The 20026-nt window shown below is 46.2% G+C and overlaps 1 protein-coding gene across 1 annotated transcript in view; it reads left to right on the top strand.

The window, feature by feature from the left end:
• The window catches only part of LOC143803980 (uncharacterized), a 245981-nt gene that overhangs the window by 42816 nt on the left and 183139 nt on the right, over positions 1-20026 (top strand). Inside the window, exon 16 of the mRNA XM_077281732.1 lies at positions 12981-13096. Within this exon, the coding sequence (XP_077137847.1) occupies positions 12981-13096 (116 nt within the window). The remainder of the gene's footprint in view (positions 1-12980; positions 13097-20026) is intronic.

The raw sequence follows: 20026 nt of genomic DNA, 5'->3' as shown, positions 1-20026 counted from the left end.
AATACACTGCAATTCCTCCATATAGTATAATACACTCCTCAGTCCTCCAAATAGTATAATACATTCCTCAGTCCTCCAAAAAGTATAATACATTCCTCATAGTGCTCCATATAGTATAATGCCCTGCCATTGTCATCCATGTAGTACAATTCACTTCCCATAGTATAATGCACCCAATAGTTCTTCATATAGTATAATGTATTCCCCATAGTCCTCGATACAGTATAATGCAGGCAACATATAGTATAATGATGCCACCCCAGAGTATAATGCAGCCACCCCACAGAATATATTGTAGCCCCCGGAGTATAATGTAACCCCCCAGAGAATATAATGCTGCCCCCTCATATAGTATAATGCAGCCCCTGCATACATAATATATGGTAGCCCCCTCATAGAGCATAATGCAGCCCCCCATAGAATATAATGCAGCCCCTCCATAGAATATAATACAGCACCCCATAGAATGTAATACAGCCCTCCCCCATAGAATGTAATGCAACCAGCCCCCATAGAATGTAATGCAGTACAGCCCCCATAGAATGTAATGCAGCCAGCCCCAATAGAATGTAATACAGCGCAGCCCCCATAGAAAGTAATGCAGCCAGCCACCCATAGAATGTAATGCAACCAGCCCCCATAGAATGTAATTAAGCCAGCCACCCATAGAACGTATTGCAGCCAGCCACCCATAAAATGTAATGCAGCCAGCCCCCATAGAATGTAATACAGCACAGCCCCCATAGAATGTAATACAGCCAGCCCCATAGAATGTAATACAGCACAGCCCCCATAGAATGTAATACAGCCAGCCCCCCATAGAATGTAATGCAGCACAGCCTCCATAGAATATAATGCAGCACAGCCCCCATAGAATGTAATGCAGCACAGCCCCCATAGAATGTAATGCAGCACAGCCCCCATAGAATGTAATGCAGCACAGCCCCTATAGAATGTAATGCAGCACAGCCCCCATAGAATGTAATGCAGCAGAGCCCCCATAGAATGTAATGCAGCAGAGCCCCCATAGAATGTAATACAGCAGAGCCCCCATAGAATGTAATACAGCACAGCCCCATAGAATGTAATGCAGCACAGCCCCCATAGATTGTAATACAGCACAGCCCCCATAGATTGCAATACAGCACAGCCCCCATAGAATGTAATGCAGCACAGCCCCCGTAGAATGTAATGCAGCACAGCCTCCATAGAATGTAATGCAGCAAAGTCCCCATAGAATGTAATGCAGCACAGCCCCCATAGAATGTAATGCAGCACAGCCCCCATAGAATGTAATACAGCACAGCCCCCATAGAATGTAATGCAGCACAGCCCCCATAGAATGTAATGCAGCAGAGCTCCCATAAAATGTAATGCAGCAGAGCCCCCATAGAATGTAATACAGCACAGCCCCCTTAGAATGTAATACAGCACAACCCCCATAGAATGTAATGCAGCACAGCCCCCATAGAATGTAATACAGCACAGCCCCCATAGAATGTAATACAGCACAGCCACCATAGGATGTAATGCAGCACAGCCCCCATAGAATGTAATGCAGCCAGCCCCAATAGAATGTAATACAGCACAGCCCCCATAGAATGCAATGCAGCCAGCCCCATAGAATGTAATACAGCACAGCCCCCGTAGAATGTAATACAGCACAGCCCCCATAGAATGTAATGCAGCCAGCCCCCATAGAATGTAATACAGCACAGCCCTCATAGAATGTAATACAGCAAGCCCCCATAGAATGTAATGCAGCACAGCCCCCATATAATGTAATATAGCCAGACCCCATAGAATGTAATGCAACAGAACCCCCATAGAATGTAATGCAGCACAGCCCCCATAGAATGTAATGCAGCACAGCCCCCATATAATGTAATGCAGCACAGCCCCCATAGAATGTAATACAGCACAGTCCCATATAATATAATGCAGCCAGCCCCTATAGAATGTAATACAGCCACCATAGATTGTAATACAGCCCCCCCAATTGCCCCACAATCCAGTTATCACTCATTGATATATTAAAAAAACACTCACCTCTCCTCGTGCCCAGCGCTGCTCCTAGCTCCGGTCTCAGCAGCTGCTGTCTGCCCGGACACACAGCAGGTGCGCGATGATATGATGTCATCGCGCACCCACAGTATCAGCGCCAGGCAGAGTGGGGAATGATGGGAGAGGGAGCAACAGTGGACGCTCTCTCCTCCATCATTGCATTCAACTGTATCGGCGTCATAGACGCCGGTATAGTTGAATGCGCCGGCGCTGGAGGGGGGTGAGTCGGCGGTGGGGGGAGTCGGCGCTGGCGAGCAACCCACGACTGCCACCGGCCATTCTGGCATTTGCCAGAACTGCCCGATGGCCAGTCTGGCCCTGGTACTCTGTAGTGGATAGGAAAGCAGTGCAATGACTGGCACTGGCTTCTGAATTCAGGATGGATTGGAGAGGAGAGGGTTTAGAAAGAGTGAGACTGATCAGTAGAGAGTTGCAATAGTCCAAATAAAAATGAAAAAGAGCAACAGTAAGAGCTTTTGCCATCGAAGGTAAGGAAAGGTACAATTCTAGAGAGGCTTTTGAAGTGCCGGTTGGCATGAGTGTGTCAGTTGTTGGATATGGTTTGTGAAAGAGAAACCTGAGTCAAATATAGCCCCAAGACAGGGAGCATTCTGCTTGTGAGTTATGGGAGAACCACAGGCAGAAATGGCAATAGGTAGGTTGGCTGACGGAGGAAAAACAAGGCCTTCAGTTTTTGATAGGTTCAGATAGAGGGAGGACATAATGTTAGAGACAGCAGACAGACAATCACTAGTATTTTATAGTAATGAGGGGTGATGCCAGAAGAAGTGTATAATTTGGGCGTCATCAGCATAGGAATGGTACTGAAAATCAAACCTGCAGATGGTTTGTCCAATGGGAGCAGTGTAAAGAGAAAAGAGTAGTGGGTCTAGGACAGTAAAAGAGTTGTCAGTGAAACTGTAGGAGAACCAAGAGAGGATGGTGTTCCTGAGGCCGATAGTGCAGACCATAGTGATGAGGATCTGATAATCCACAGTGTCAAATGCTGCAAAGAGATTCAGGAGAATCAGAACAGAGTAGTGGCCTTAGATTTAGCAATCAGTAGATTGTTAGAGAGTTTAGTAAGATCAGTTTCTGTAGACTGTAAGGAGTGGAAACTGGGTTGTAAAGGGTCAAGGAGGAAGTTCTTTGAAAGATTGGGTTCAGACAGGAGTAGTCCAAGCTCTACTGGAAAGTACAAGTGCAGATAAAATTTTACTTTTAATATTCCACATTAACCCCTTAAGCCCCAAGGGTGGTTTTCACGTTAATGACCGGGCCAATTTTTACAATTCTGACTACTGTACCTTTATGAGGTTATAACTCTGGAACGCTTCAATGGATCTTGGCGATTCTGACATTGTTTTCTCGTGAGATATTGTACTTCATGCAAGTGGTAAAATTTATTTGATATAACTTGCGTTTATTTGTGAAAAAAATGGAAATTTGGTGAAAATTTTGAAAATTTTGCAATTTTCCAACTTTTAATTTTTATGCCCTTAAATCACAGAGATATGTCACGCAAAATACTTAATAAGTAACATTTCCCACATGTCTACTTTAAATCAGCACAATTTTTGAACCAAAATTTTTTTGTTAGGGAGTTATAAGGGTTAAAGTTGACCAGAAATATCTCATTTTTACAACACCATTTTTTTTTAGGGACCACATCTCATTTGAAGTCATTTTGAGGGGTCTATATGATAGAAAATACCCAAGTGTGACACCATTCTAAAAACTGCACCCCTCAAGGTGCTCAAAACCACATTCAAGAAGTTTATTAACCTTTCAGGTGTTTCACAGGAATTTTTGGAATGTTTAAATAAAAATGAACATTTAACTTTTTTTCACACAAAATTTATTTCAGCTCCAATTTGTTTTATTTTACCAAGGGTAACAGGAGAAAATGGACCACAAAAGTTGTTTCACAATTTGTCGTGAGTACGCTGATACCCCATATGTGGGGGTAAACCACTGTTTGGGCGCATGGCAGAGCTTGGAAGGAAAGGAGCGCCATTTTACTTTTCAATGCAAAATTGACTGGAATTGAGATGGGACGCCATGTTGCGTTTGGAGAGCCCCTGATGTGCCTAAACATTGAAACCCCCCACAAGTGACACAATTTTGGAAAGTAGACCCCTTAAGGAACTTATCTAGATGTGTGGTGAGCACTTTGACCCAACAAGTGCTTCACAGAAGTTTATAATGTAGAGCCGTAAAAATAAAAAATCATATTTTTTCACAAAAATGATCTTTTCGCCCCCAATTTTTTATTTTCCCAAGGGTAAGAGAAGAAATTGGACCCCAAAAGTTGTTGTGCAATTTGTCCTGAATACACTGATACCCCATATGTGTGGGTAAACAACTGTTTGGGCGCATGGCAGAGCTCGGAAGGGAAGGAGCGCCGTTTGACTTCTCAATGCAAAATTGACTGGAATTGAGATGGGACACCATGTCGCGTTTGGAGAGCCCCTGATGTGCCTGAACAGTGGAAACTCCCCAATTCTACCTGAAACCCTAATCAAAACACACCCCTAACCCTAATCCCAACGGTAACCCTAACCACACCCCTAACCCTGACACACCCCTAACTGTCATGAATCCCCAATGGCTAGGGATAGCACAAGACAAGCAAAGTACAATAAATATCGGACGAGCTCTAGGGTGATGGAACCTGGGCTGACCGCTGCCCTACGCCTGACAAACGCAACTAGAGATAGCCAGGGAGCGTGCCTACGTTGGTTCTAGACGCCACGCACCAGCCTAAGAGCTAACTAGTACTGCAGAGAAAACAAGACCTCACTTGCCTCCAGAGGAACGAACCCCAAAAGATATAGTTGCCCCCCACATGTATTGACGGTGAAATGAGAGGAAGGCACACACATAGAGATGATGTATATAGCTTTAGCAAATTGAGGCCCGCTGTAAACTAGAAAGCAGAATGATACAAAAGGGAACTGAGCGGTCAGCAAAAAACCCTAATCAAAAAAACCATCCTGAGATTACAAGAACCCAAGTGCCAACTCATGGCACATGGGGAGAACCTCAGTCCACTAGAGCTACCAGCAAGCATTGAGACATAATAAGCAAGCTGGACAAAAAAAACCAAACAACTGAAAATCAGCACTTAGCTTATCCTGAAAGATCTGGGAGCAGGTAGGCAGGAACCAAACAGAGCACATCTGAACACATTGATAGCCGGCAAGGGAAATGACAGAAAGGCCAGGTAAAATAGGAAACACCCAGCCTCTGATGGACAGGTGGAAACCAAAGGCCGCAACCCACCAAAGTCACCCAGTACCAGCAGTAACCACCAGAGGGAGCCCACAAACAGAATCCACAACAGTACCCCCCCCTTGAGGAGGGGTCACCGAACCCTCACGAGAACCCCCAGGGCGATCAGGGTGAGCTCTATGGAAGGCGCGGACCAAATCAGTAGCATGAACATCGGAGGCGACCACCCAGGAATTATCCTCCTGACCATAACCCTTCCACTTAACCAAATACTGGAGTTTGCGTCTGGAAACACGAGAATCCAAGATCTTTTCAACAACATACTCCAATTCTCCCTCCACCAGCACCGGAGCAGGAGGCTCGACCGAAGGAACAACGGGCACCTCATACCTCCGCAACAACGACCGATGGAACACATTATGAATAGCAAACGATGCTGGGAGATCCAAACGAAAAGATACAGGGTTAAGAATCTCCGAGATCCTATAAGGACCGATGAACCGAGGCTTGAACTTAGGAGAAGAGACCTTCATAGGGACAAAACGAGAAGACAACCACACCAAGTCCCCAACAAGAAGTCGGGGACCCACGCGGCGACGGCGATTAGCAAACTGCTGAGTCTTCTCCTGAGATAACTTCAAATTGTCCACCACCTGATTCCAAATCTGATGTAGCCTGTCCACCACCACGTCCACTCCAGGACAATCCGAAGACTCCACCTGACCAGAGGAAAAACGAGGATGAAACCCCGAATTACAAAAAAAAGGAGAGACCAACGTGGCAGAACTAGCCCGATTATTAGAGCAAATTCGGCCAGTGGCAAAAAAGCAACCCAGTCATCCTGATCAGCAGAAACAAAACACCTCAAATAAGTTTCCAAGGTCTGATTAGTTCGCTCCGTCTGGCCATTCGTCTGAGGATGAAATGCAGACGAGAAAGACAAATTAATGCCCATCTTGGCACAAAACGTCCGCCAAAATCTAGACACAAACTGGGATCCCCTGTCAGAAACGATATTCTCCGGAATCCCATGCAAACGAACCACGTTCTGAAAAAATAAAGGAACCAACTCAGAGGAGGAGGGCAACTTAGGCAAGGGCACCAAATGAACCATCTTAGAAAAGCGGTCACACACAACCCAGATAACGGACATTTTCTGTGAAACCGGGAGATCAGAAATAAAATCCATGGAAATGTGCGTCCAAGGCCTCTTCGGGATGGGCAAGGATAACAACAACCCACTGGCCCGTGAACAGCAAGGCTTAGCTCGAGCACACACTTCACAAGACTGCACAAAGGTACGCACATCCCTAGACAAGGAAGGCCACCAAAAAGACCTGGCCACCAAGTCTCTTGTACCAAATATTCCAGGATGACCAGCCAACACAGAAGAATGGATCTCGGAGATGACTCTACTGGTCCAATCATCCGGAACAAACAGTCTTTCTGGTGGACATCGATCCAGTTTATCCACCTGAAACTCCTGCAATGCGCGTCGCAAGTCTGGGGATACGGCGGACAATATTACCCCATCCCTAAGGATACCAGTAGGCCCAGTGTCTCCAGGAGAGTCAGGCACAAAACTCCTGGAAAGAGCATCTGCCTTCACATTCTTTGAACCTGGCAGGTATGAAACCACGAAATTGAAACGAGAAAAAAATAACGACCAACGAGCCTGTCTAGGATTCAAACGCCTGGCAGACTCAAGGTAAATGAGATTCTTGTGATCAGTCAAGACCACCACGCGATGTTTAGCACCCTCAAGCCAATGACGCCACTCCTCAAATGCCCACTTCATGGCCAAAAGCTCCCGATTACCCACATCATAATTGCGCTCGGCGGGCGAGAATTTTCTAGAGAAGAAAGCACATGGCTTCATCACCGAGCCATTAGAACTTCTCTGTGACAAAACCGCCCCCGCTCCAATCTCGGAAGCATCAACCTCAACCTGAAAAGGAAGTGAAACATCTGGTTGACACAACACAGGAGCAGAAGAAAACCGGCGCTTAAGTTCCCGAAAGGCCTCCACGGCCGCAGGAGACCAATCAGCAACATCAGCACCCTTTTTAGTCAAATCAGTCAAAGGTTTAACAATACTGGAAAAATTAGCAATGAACCGACGATAAAAATTAGCAAACCCCAAGAACTTCTGAAGGCTCTTAACAGATGTAGGTTGTGTCCAGTCACAAATAGCCTGAACCTTAACGGGATCCATCTCAATAGTAGAAGGAGAAAAAATGTACCCCAAAAAAGAAATCTTCTGGACTCCGAAGAGACACTTTGAGCCCTTCACAAACAGAGAATTGGCCCGCAGAACCTGAAACACCTTCCTGACCTGTAGAACATGAGACTCCCAGTCATCAGAAAACACCAAAATATCATCCAAATACACAATCATAAACTTATCCAGATATTCACGGAAAATATTGTGCATAAAGGACTGAAAGACTGATGGAGCATTGGAGAGTCCAAAAGGCATTACCAAATACTCAAAATGGCCCTCAGGCGTATTAAATGCGGTTTTCCACTCATCACCCTGTTTTATCCGCACCAGATTATACGCACCACGAAGATCTATCTTAGTGAACCACCTAGCCCCCTTAATGCGAGCAAACAAATCAGTAAATAATGGCAATGGATACTGATATTTGACTGTAATCTTATTCAGAAGGCGATAATCTATACAAGGCCTCAGGGAACCATCTTTTTTTGCCACGAAAAAAAAACCTGCTCCCAGAGGGGACGAAGATGGACGAATATGTCCCTTTTCCAAGGACTCCTTAATATAATTCCGCATAGCAGTATGCTCTGGCAGTGACAGATTAAATAAACGACCCTTAGGGAACTTACTGCCAGGAATCAATTCTATAGCACAGTCACACTCTCTATGAGGAGGGAGCGAATTGAGCTTAGGCTCCTCAAAAACATCCCGATAGTCCGACAAAAACACAGGGACCTCAGAAGGAGTAGATGAAGCGATTGAGATCAGAGGTGCATCATCATGAACCCCCCGACATCCCCAGCTTAGCACAGACATTGTTTTCCAGTCCAGGACAGGATTATGAGTTTGTAACCATGGCAGACCAAGCACTAGTACATCATGTAAATTATACAGTACAAGGAAGCGAATCACCTCCTGATGAACGGGAGTCATGCGCATGGTCACTTGTGTCCAATACTGCGGTTTATTCATAGCCAATGGTGTAGAGTCAATTCCCTTCAGAGGAATAGGAACTTCCAGAGGCTCTAGACTAAAACCGCAGCGTTTAGCAAATGACCAATCCATAAGACTCAGGGCAGCGCCCGAATCCACATAGGCATCGACGGAAATGGAAGACAGTGAAAAAATCAGTCACAGACAAAATGAACTTAGACTGCAGAGTATCAATGGCAAAAGATTTATCAACCCTTTTTGTGCGTTTAGAGCATGCTGATATAACATGAGCTGAATCACCACAATAAAAACACAATCCATTTTTCCGCCTATAATTTTGCCGTTCACTTCTGGACTGAATTCTATCACATTGCATAGTCTCAGGTGCCTGTTCAGAAGACACCGCCAACTGGTGCACGGATTTGCGCTCCCGTAAACGCCGATCAATCTGAATGGCCATAGCGATAGACTCATTCAGACCTGTAGGCGCAGGGAACCCCACCATAATATCCTTAATGGCCTCAGAAAGACCATTTCTGAAGTTTGCAGCCAGGGCGCACTCATTCCACTGAGTAAGCACCGACCATTTCCGAAATTTCTGACAATATATTTCCGCTTCATCATGCCCCTGAGAGAGGGCTAATAAAGCCTTTTCAGCCTGAATCTCTAGGTTAGGTTCCTCATAGAGCAATCCCAATGCCAGAAAAAACGCATCCACACTGAGCAATGCAGGATCCCCTGGTGCCAATGCAAATGCCCAATTCTGAGGGTCGCCCCGTAGGAAAGATATAACAATCTTGACCTGTTGAGCAGGGTCTACAGAGGAGCGAGATTTTAAAGAAAGAAACAATTTACAATTGTTCCTGAAATTCAGGAAGGTAGATCTATCTCCAGAAAAAAACTCTGGAATAGGAATTCTAGGTTCAGACATGGGAGTGTGAATAACAAAATCCTGTATGTTTTGAACCTTTGCCGCGAGATTACTCAGGCTGGAAGCCAAACTCTGGACATCCATGATAAACAGCAAAGATCAGAGCCATTCAAGGGTTAAGAGGAGGTAAGAAGCAGCTAGACAGCAATTAAGGGCTAGGCAGCAAAACTCTGAAGGAAAAAAAAAAAAAAAAAAAAACATTTCCCTTCAACACTTCTTTTTCTCCTGCTTCAGCCCAAACAATTAACACTTTGTGGGCCGGCTATACTGTCATGAATCCCCAATGGCTAGGGATAGCACAAGACAAGCAAAGTACAATAAATATCGGACGAGCTCTAGGGTGATGGAACCTGGGCTGACCGCTGCCCTACGCCTGACAAACGCAACTAGAGATAGCCAGGGAGCGTGCCTACGTTGATTCTAGATGCCACGCACCAGCCTAAGAGCTAACTAGTACTGCAGAGAAAACAAGACCTCACTTGCCTCCAGAGGAACGAACCCCAAAAGATATAGTTGCCCCCCACATGTATTGACGGTGAAATGAGAGGAAGGCACACACATAGAGATGATGTATATAGCTTTAGCAAATTGAGGCCCGCTGTAAACTAGAAAGCAGAATGATACAAAAGGGAACTGAGCGGTCAGCAAAAAACCCTAATCAAAAAAACCATCCTGAGATTACAAGAACCCAAGTGCCAACTTATGGCACATGGGGAGAACCTCTGTCCACTAGAGCTACCAGCAAGCATTGAGACATAATAAGCAAGCTGGACAAAAAAAACCAAACAACTGAAAATCAGCACTTAGCTTATCCTGAAAGATCTGGGAGCAGGTAGGCAGGAACCAAACAGAGCACATCTGAACACATTGATAGCCAGCAAGGGAAATGACAGAACGGCCAGGTAAAATAGGAAACACCCAGCCTCTGATGGACAGGTGGAAACCAAAGGCCGCAACCCACCAAAGTCACCCAGTACCAGCAGTAACCACCAGAGGGAGCCCACAAACAGAATCCACAACACCTAACTCTAATCCCAACCCTAATCCCAACCGTAAATGTAATCCAAACACTAAACCTAACTTTAGCCCCAACCCTAACCCTAACTTTAGCCCCAACCCTAACCCTAACTTTAGCCCCAACCCTAACCCTAACTTTAGCTCCAACCCTAGCCCCAACCCTAAACCTAACCCTAGCCCTAACCCTAACCCTAGCCCTAACCCTAACCCTAACCCTAGCCCTAACCCTAGCCCTAACTCTAACCCTAGCCCTAATGGGAAAATGGAAATAAATACATTTTTTAAATTTTATTATTTTTCCCTAACTAAGGGGGTGATGAAGGGGGGTTTGCTTTACTTTTATAGCATTTTTAATATCGGATTTTTATGATTGGCAGCTGTCACACACTAAAAGACGCTTTTTATAGCAAAAAAGTTTTTGCGTCTCCACATTTTGAGACCTATGATTTTTCCATATTTTGGTCCACAGAGTCATGTGAGGTCTTGTTTTTTGTGGGATGAGTTGTCATTTTTCTTGGTAACATTTTTGGACACGTGACAGTTTTTGATCACTTTTTATTCCGATTTTTGTGAGGCAGAATGACCAAAAACCAGCTATTCATGAATTTCTTTTGGGGGAGGCATTTATACTGTTCCACGTTTGGTAAAATTGATAAAGCAGTTTTATTCTTCGGGTCAGTACGATTACAGCGATATCTCATTTATATCATTTTTTTATGTTTTGGCGCTTTTATACGATAAAAGCTATTTTATAGAAAAAAATAATTATTTTGGCATCGCTTTATTCTGAGGACTATAACTTTTTTACTTTTTTGCTTATGATGCTGTATGGTGGCTCGTTTTTTGCGGGACAAGATGATGTTTTCAGTGGTACCATGGTTATTTATATCCGTCTTTTTGATCGCGTGTTATTCCACTTTTTGTTCGGCGGTATGATAATAAAGCGTTGTTTTTTGGCTCTTTTTTTTTTCTTACGGTGTTCACTGAAAGGGTTTACTAGTGGGACAGTTTTATAGGTTGGGTCGTTATGGACGCGGCGATACTAAATATGTGTACCTTTATTGTTTTGTTTTTTTTTTAGATAAAGAAATGTATTTATGGGAATAATATATATATTTTTTTCTTTATGTAGGAATTTATTTATTTTATTTTTTTTACACATGTGGAAATTTTTTTTTTACTTTGTCCCAGGGGGGACATCACAGATCGCTGATCTGACAGTTTGCACAGCACTCAAATCTGACATACATGACAGCGATCTGACATACAGTCGTGCAGGCTTACCAGCGCCTGCTGTGGACCCGGAAGTACTCCCTGCAGTACCCGGATGCAGCCCTGCAGCCATTTTGGATCCGAGGACTGCAGGGAGGAGACGCTCGGTACAAGGTGAGTACATCGCCTTGTACCAATCGTCTCAGGGAAGCACGCAGGGAGCCCCCTCCCTGTGCGATGCTTCCCTGTACCGTCGGTCCGTGACCGCTCCTGGCACATAGTGCCGGATGTCAGCTGCAATAGTCAGCTGACACCCGGCCGCGATCGGCGGGCTCCCCCCGTGAGCGCGGCCGATCGCTATGACATACTATCCCATCGGTGGGAATTAAGGCCCACCCCTCCTCGACGGGATAGTATGTCATATGGGATTAAGGGGTTAAAAAGAGCCCTAAGGGTTCATGAGACAAATAATATACACATAACATAACACCAAAAGATCACATAGAAAACATCACTGACCATAGTGATGGAAAATATACAGACATAGGTAAGGGAATACAAGAGCATTCAACCCTAAACACGACCAGTAGACAAGATCCCTTAAATATAATTGTTCACCACAATTGGATCAATGTCCTGGTGACTATTAGAATATACCATATAAGAGGAGAAGGAACAATCTCACCCAAATTAGCTCCTTCAATCAACCAGATCGCGATACCTCAAAGGTCCAGTGTGTCCATACTCAGTGGGGGAGGCTTTTGCAGTTATCTATACAATGTCCCACTGCATAGACATGCTAAAGGACCATACATGGTTTTATCCCCAAGGTATAACTTCCAATGCGTTTCTCTTGGCTAGATCATCAGGGGAGATATTGGCCATTAGATACAATATGGGGACTTATAACGTAGTACCCATCATGCTTGGGGAATACACTTCTATTTCATTGATCAGTGTACACTTTATTCTCCTATGTTTTTCCTCATCAATATGTGTATAAGTATAAAGGACATAATCTGATAAGAAGACATTAGCTGAATTCACTGAAAATGAAAACATTATGATAATTACAATCAAAATAATCTGTATAATTTTTTTCAGCTTCAAAGAAATCACGGACATCTTAACTTTTTTTGGGGGGAAAAGCAAAAAAGTGAACTATTTTTACGGACTGTCCTCGAATTTCTGGACGGTTGGAAACCCTCTCCCCAACACATCTGTTAAACTAACTTTACAGTGATCAACCCCTTCAAGACATACGTACCTTGAAACAGACAATAAACACAGGCTGTCATTTACAGTATAATAGTTATGTTACTGCATATAACCATGTCTAAAACTATTGTTTTATATGTTTTTGACTAGTGGGGAACCTTCATATTCTCCTACTGGGAACTTCCCATCATATAATGACCCACACACTGACTCTTGGGATATTTGGAAAAGATATAAGCCAGATCAGTACATAGGACAAAATACAAGTGAGTACTGTCCATTTCTTTAAATGAAAAATATTAAAACATTTATTGTCTCAGGGTTAGGCTTAGTGCACATTTATACTTGGGATCCATATGACACAGATCTAGAATAAATCATCTATAAAATTTTATTGGCCCTAACTGTACCTCTGTGTGCTACTGGAGGGGATTTTGTATGCAGATCCTGTGAAAACTCATAACTAGTGTTGAGCGATACTTTCCGATATCGGAAAGTATCGGTATCGGAAAGTATCGGCCGATACCGTCAAAATATCGGATCCAATCCGATACCGATACCCGATCCCAATGCAAGTCAATGGGACGAAAATATCGGAATTAAAATAAACCCTTTATAAACTTGTAGGTTCATTCTACATGAAGGAAAACAACTAAGAATAATGTAGGATGTATTGGGGGACGTGGCGGAGACATTAAAGGCACAGAGGTTTAGCCCAATGTAATAGAATAGCAGGATTTTGGGGTTTTTTTATGACGTTCGGCGGTAGAAAGATTTTGACTATGTTAATTTTTTTTTTTATTTTGTCAGATATTGATGTTTCACTACTTCAACGCCCTTCACCTTCTTTTTTACTTCTCCCACACTTTCTTCTTCATTATCCTCATCATCAGCTTCTTTGACATCAACTTCTTCACCTTATTCATCTTCTTCCTATTATTTTTTTGGTTACATTGTTCATATTCTTTTTATTTTACTATTATCTTCATCATATTCTACTTCTTCATCATATTCTTATTTGTGACAGGCATTCCCGTAGTTGTTATCTATAAAAGTTTGAAGATTACACCTTCCGTTCTGCCTGTCACAAAAGAGTTACATTTGTCCGCGTTCAGTTTGGCCTGCAGCATCAGGCTTTATCCAGGGGCACCACGAGGAGGAACGGACTCACCCCCATACACTGCTTAGTCTTCTTCTGCTTATAATTTAGATAATATTTTTTGCTCTGATATTTAGTGTTATGCTTAATGTTCTTCTGCTCTTTGTTCTGCAGCCTCTTGTTCTTCTGCTTCTCGGTCTTCCAGGTCGTTGTCGTCTCCAGGGTCGTCGTCTCCGGGGTCGTCGTCATCGGGGTGGTCTTCAGGGTCGTCGTCTCCGGGGTCGTCGTCATCGGGGTGGTCTTCAGGGTCATCGTCTCCAGGGTCGTCATCATCACGGTGGTTGTCGTCTCTGGTGTCGTCGTCATCTTAGGGGTGGTCTTCCGGGTCATCGTGTTTAGTCTCTTGAACTTGGAAATGTAGCAGAAGGTACAAGAAGGCTGAGAAAATGCCGAGAACCAGCTGATGGAACTGGAACTCGGATGGCTACCCGAAGGTCCAAGAGCCAATGGAACTACCGAGGACCAGCTGACGTTACTGGAACCCGGTTACTAAGCAGGAGGTACCCGTGCCTGAAAGCACTACCAAGGACCACCTGACGTTGGTGGAACTCAGATACCCAGAGGGAGGCACCTAAGCCAAAGGCTCTGCCCGGAACCAGCTGACGGTACTGGAACCAGGATGGGGAGCAGAAGGTACAAGAGCAAAAGACACTGCCGAGAACCAGATGACGGTGCTGGAACCCGGATGGGTAGCCGAAGGTCCAAGAGCCAATGGAACTACCGAGGACCAGCTGACGTTACTGGAACCCGGTTACTAAGCAGGAGGTACCCGTGCCTGAAAGCACTACCAAGGACCACCTGACGTTGGTGGAACTCGGATACCCAGAGGGAGGCACCTAAGCCAAAGGCTCTGCCCGGAACCAGCTGACGGTACTGGAACCAGGATGGGGAGCAGAAGGTACAAGAGCAAGTGTCTGCGTGGCAGTTGCAGGACACGTTGCCGGCTGCACAGCAGGGGAACAGCTGGCGGTGCTGAACCCCACTGACACATTGGCTGGTGTTTTTCTCTGTGCAGCTAGCAGTACCGGGCCCCAACTGGCGGTGTTGGAGCCCGGGGTCAGCAGGAGGAGGAGATGGAGCAGAGTGTAGGCCGAAGCCTGCACTGGCGGCAGCTTTTGGGTCTGTTGTGCCTGCGTGGCAGTTGCAGGACACGTTGCCGGCTGCACAGCAGGGGAACAGCTGGCGGTGCTGAACCCCACTGACACATTGGCTGGTGTTTTTCTCTGTGCAGCTAGCAGTACCGGGCCCCAACTGGCGGTGTTGGAGCTCGGGGTCAGCAGGAGGAGGAGATGGAGCAGAGTGTAGGCCGAAGCCTGCACTGGCGGCAGCTTTTGGGTCTGTTGTGCCTGCGTGGCAGTTGCAGGACACGTTGCCGGCTGCACAGCAGGGGAACAGCTGGCGGTGCTGAACCCCACTGACACATTGGCTGGTGTTTTTCTCTGTGCAGCTAGCAGTACCGGGCCCCAACTGGCGGTGTTGGAGCCCAGGGCTCTGCAGGGGGAGCAGAGTGTAGGCCGAAGCCTAATTGAACCAATTTCAAAGGTAACCTTTAACCCCCCCTCAGGGGTTACAAAGTAGAAGAGCCACAGCTTATGCAGCAGTAGTGCTGCACAAGTCAAAGGTTGCTCTTTTAATTTCGCTCCTTGCACACGCTGAATGAAACACGTATAACATTTAGCCCTTTAAACAGTCAAACTGTGTTGGAGGCGCGAGTTCCCTTTGTAATGAGACGCAGCACAGATGTCAAGAATCCCACCTTGGTGCTGGGTGCAGCCTCCTGAGCGTTGTTATTTGCTGTACAGGAGTCTGCGCTGTCGTGTTATCCCCTGGCCTAGCGCTGTTAGCGCTGCCCATGTTCTGGCATCATTTAATGTCGGCCGGTGCGGTTCGCGATGACCACGAATCCCAGCCCCGCAGTGTCTTAACATTGTTAAAACACTGCGGGGCTGGGATTCAGGGCCTGGCGCAGCACATATGTTCGCCTCTCACACTCGGGTCCTTACACCCGCTTCAGACTGTGCGGCGTCATCTGATCCCTTATCGCATGCCACGGCCATGAAGCCGCACAGTCCGCAGAAGGCGGAAGGAGATGAGGGACAGGCGAACTGATGCACTGATCATGCCCGTCAATCACACCCTCGCAGTCCCAATAAATAAGACAACGAGGGGCGTTGTGTGGGTCAGGGCGGCCGCAGAGGCGCAGGCAGCCAAACAATGATGCCAGAAGACGGGCAGCGCTACCAAGGGGGTTGCAGCGTGTCATTACAAAGGAAAGTCACACCACCGGGACGGTTAAATGGTCACACAGAGGACACATTTTAGACGTGTTTTCAGTTCCACATGTGCGAGGAGAATACGTTTATGAGCCACCTTGCACACATGCAGCATTACCGCTGTACAAGGTGGCCTTTAAAACGTACAAACGCCTGGGGGAGGGGGGACAGGTTCCCTTCAATTTCAGTTCTTGTGTCTGCGTGGCTTTTGCAGGACACGATGCCGGCTGCACAGCAGGGGAACAGCTGGCGGTGCTGAACCCCACTGACACATTGGCTGGTGTTTTTCTCTGTGCAGCTAGCAGTACCGGGCCCCAACTGGCGGTGTTGGAGCCCGGGGTCAGCAGGAGGAGGAGATGGAGCAGAGTGTAGGCCGAAGCCTGCACTGGCGGCAGCTTTTGGGTCTGTTGTGCCTGCGTGGCAGTTGCAGGACACGTTGCCGGCTGCACAGCAGGGGAACAGCTGGCGGTGCTGAACCCCACTGACACATTGGCTGGTGTTTTTCTCTGTGCAGCTAGCAGTACCGGGCCCCAACTGGCAGTGTTGGAGCCCGGGGTCAGCAGGAGGAGGAGATGGAGCAGAGTGTAGGCCGAAGCCTGCACTGGCGGCAGCTTTTGGGTCTGTTGTGCCTGCGTGGCAGTTGCAGGACACGTTGCCGGCTGCACAGCAGGGGAACAGCTGGCGGTGCTGAACCCCACTGACACATTGGCTGGTGTTTTTCTCTGTGCAGCTAGCAGTACCGGGCCCCAACTGGCGGTGTTGGAGCCCAGGGCTCTGCAGGGGGAGCAGAGTGTAGGCCGAAGCCTAATTGAACCAATTTCAAAGGTAACCTTTAACCCCCCCTCAGGGGTTACAAAGTAGAAGAGCCACAGCTTATGCAGCAGTAGTGCTGCACAAGTCAAAGGTTGCTCTTTTAATTTCGCTCCTTGCACACGCTGAATGAAACACGTATAACATTTAGCCCTTTAAACAGTCAAACTGCGTTGGAGGCGCGAGTTCCCTTTGTAATGAGACGCAGCACAGATGTCAAGAATCCCACCTTGGTGCTGGGTGCAGCCTCCTGAGTGTTGTTATTTGCTGTACAGGAGTCTGCGCTGTCGTGTTATCCCCTGGCCTAGCGCTGTTAGCGCTGCCCATGTTCTGGCATCATTTAATGTTGGCCGGTGCGGTTCGCGATGACCACGAATCCCAGCCCCGCAGTGTCTTAACATTGTTAAAACACTGCGGGGCTGGGATTCAGGGCCTGGCGCAGCACATATGTTCGCCTCTCACACTCGGGTCCTTACACCCGCTTCAGACTGTGCGGCGTCATCTGATCCCTTATCGCATGCCACGGCCATGAAGCCGCACAGTCCGCAGAAGGCGGAAGGAGATGAGGGACAGGCAAACTGATGCACTGATCATGCCCGTCAATCACACCCTCGCAGTCCCAATAAATAAGACAACGAGGGGCGTTGTGTGGGTCAGGGCGGCCGCAGAGGCGCAGGCAGCCAAACAATGATGCCAGAAGATGGGCAGCGCTACCAAGGGGGTTGCAGCGTGTCATTACAAAGGAAAGTCACACCACCGGGACGGTTAAATGGTCACACAGAGGACACATTTTAGACGTGTTTTCAGTTCCACATGTGCGAGGAGTGTTGTGAATTTGGATTCTGGGCTCCCCCGGTGGCTACTGGTGGAATTGAACTTGTGACATCATCTTCCCTGTTCACCTGTTCTGATTAGATCTGGGTGTCGCTATATAACCTGGCTTCTCTGTTAGATGCTTGCCGGTCAGCAATGTTATCAGAAGCCTCTCTGTGCTTGTTCCTGCTCCCAGACATCTACTAGATAAGTTGGACATTCGTCCATGTTTTGTTTTTGTATTTTGGTTCCAGTTCACAGCTGCAGTTTCGTTACTGTGTCTGGAAAGCTCTTGTTGATCAGGAATTGCCACTCTGGTATTATGAGTTAATGCCAGAGTCCTAAAGTAATTTCTGGATGTGTTTTGTTAGGGTTTTCTACTGACCATGAAAGTATGCTTTCTGTCTTCTGCTATCTAGAAAGCGGACCTCAAATTTGCTAAAACTATTTTCCTGCTGCGTTTGTTGTTTCATCTCATATCACCGCCAATATATGTGGGGGGCTTCTGTCTCCTTTTTGGGCATTTCTCTAGAGGTGAGTCAGGTCTTATATTTCCCTCTGCTAGCATTATTTAGTTCTCCGGCCGGCGCTGGGCATATAGGGATAAAAAGTAGGACATGCTACCTGGCTACTTCTAGATGATGCGGTAGGTTTAGTTCATGGTCAGTATAGTTACATCTTCCAAGAGCTTGTTCCTATTGAGGCTTATGCTAGTTCTCTGGCCATGGAGATCATGACAGTTTGACCGGCCCACTAAAGGGTTAAAATCCTTGGCTGAGAAAGGAGAGAAATAAGAAGTCTGCTGAAAATTTTTTTTTTTTTTTTTTTTTTTCTCTAGTAGTTAGTGTGCTCTTAATTGGATCACTTGCCAGTCTGTCTATGCTGCAGTCTTTCTTTTTTTTCTCTCTCCTTCTAATCTTTGAATGGCTCTATGTTCACCTGTCTATAATGGATCTACAGAGTGTAACTGCAGGTTTGAATAATCTCGCCACGAAAGTACAAAGTTTGCAAGATTTTGTTGTTCATGCTCCGGTATCAGAGCCGAGAATTCCTTTGCCGGAATTCTTCTCAGGGAATAGATCTAGCTTTCAGAATTTTAGATATAATTGTAAGTTATTTTTGTCCCTGAAATCTCGTTCTGCTGGAGACCCTGCACAGCAGGTTGGGATTGTGATTTCCTTGCTCCGCGGCGACCCTCAAGATTGGGCTTTTGCATTGGCACCAGGGGATCCTGCGTTGCGCAATGTGGATGCGTTTTTTCTGGCCTTGGGCTTGCTGTATGAGGAACCTCATTTGGAACTTCAGGCAGAAAAAACTTTGATGTCCCTATCGCAGGGGCAAGATGAAGCTGAAATTTACTGCCAAAAATTCCGTAAATGGTCTGTGCTTACTCAGTGGAATGAGTGTGCCTTGGCGGCTACTTTCAGAGAGGGTCTTTCTGATGCCATTAAGGATGTTATGGTGGGGTTCCCTGTGCCTGCAAGTCTGAATGAGTCCATGACAATGGCCATTCAGATCGATAGGCGTCTGCGGGAGCGCAAACCAGTGCACCATCTGGCGGTGTCCACTGAGAAGACGCCAGAAAACATGCAGTGTGATAGAATTCTGTCCAGAAGCGAGCGGCAGAATTTTAGACGGAAAAATGGGTTGTGTTTCTATTGTGGGGATTCTACTCATGTTATATCAGCATGCTTTAAGCGTACTAAAAAGCTTGATAAATCCGTTCCCATTGGCACTTTACAGTCTAAATTTATTTTGTCTGTGACCCTGATTTGCTCTTTGTCATCTATTACTACGGACGCCTATATCGACTCTGGCGCCGCTTTGAGTCTTATGGATTGGTCCTTTGCCAATCGTTGTGGGTATGATTTAGAGCCTTTGGAGACTCTTATTCCTCTGAAGGGGATTGACTCCACCCCATTGGCTAATAATAAACCACAATACTGGACACAAGTGACTATGTGTATTAATCCGGATCACCAGGAGACTATTCGTTTTCTGGTGCTGTATAATCTACATGATGATTTGGTGCTGGGATTGCCATGGCTGCAGTCTCACAACCCAGTCCTTGACTGGAGAGCTATGTCTGTGTTGAGCTGGGGATGTAAGGGGACTCATGGGGACGTACCTTTGGTGTCCAT

The sequence above is a fragment of the Ranitomeya variabilis genome, chromosome 2 (assembly GCF_051348905.1).
Source record: "Ranitomeya variabilis isolate aRanVar5 chromosome 2, aRanVar5.hap1, whole genome shotgun sequence".
NCBI classification, from domain to species: Eukaryota; Metazoa; Chordata; class Amphibia; order Anura; family Dendrobatidae; genus Ranitomeya; species Ranitomeya variabilis.
The sequence above is the reverse complement of the archived record's forward strand: the minus strand, read 5'-3'. Positions and strand labels throughout refer to the sequence as shown.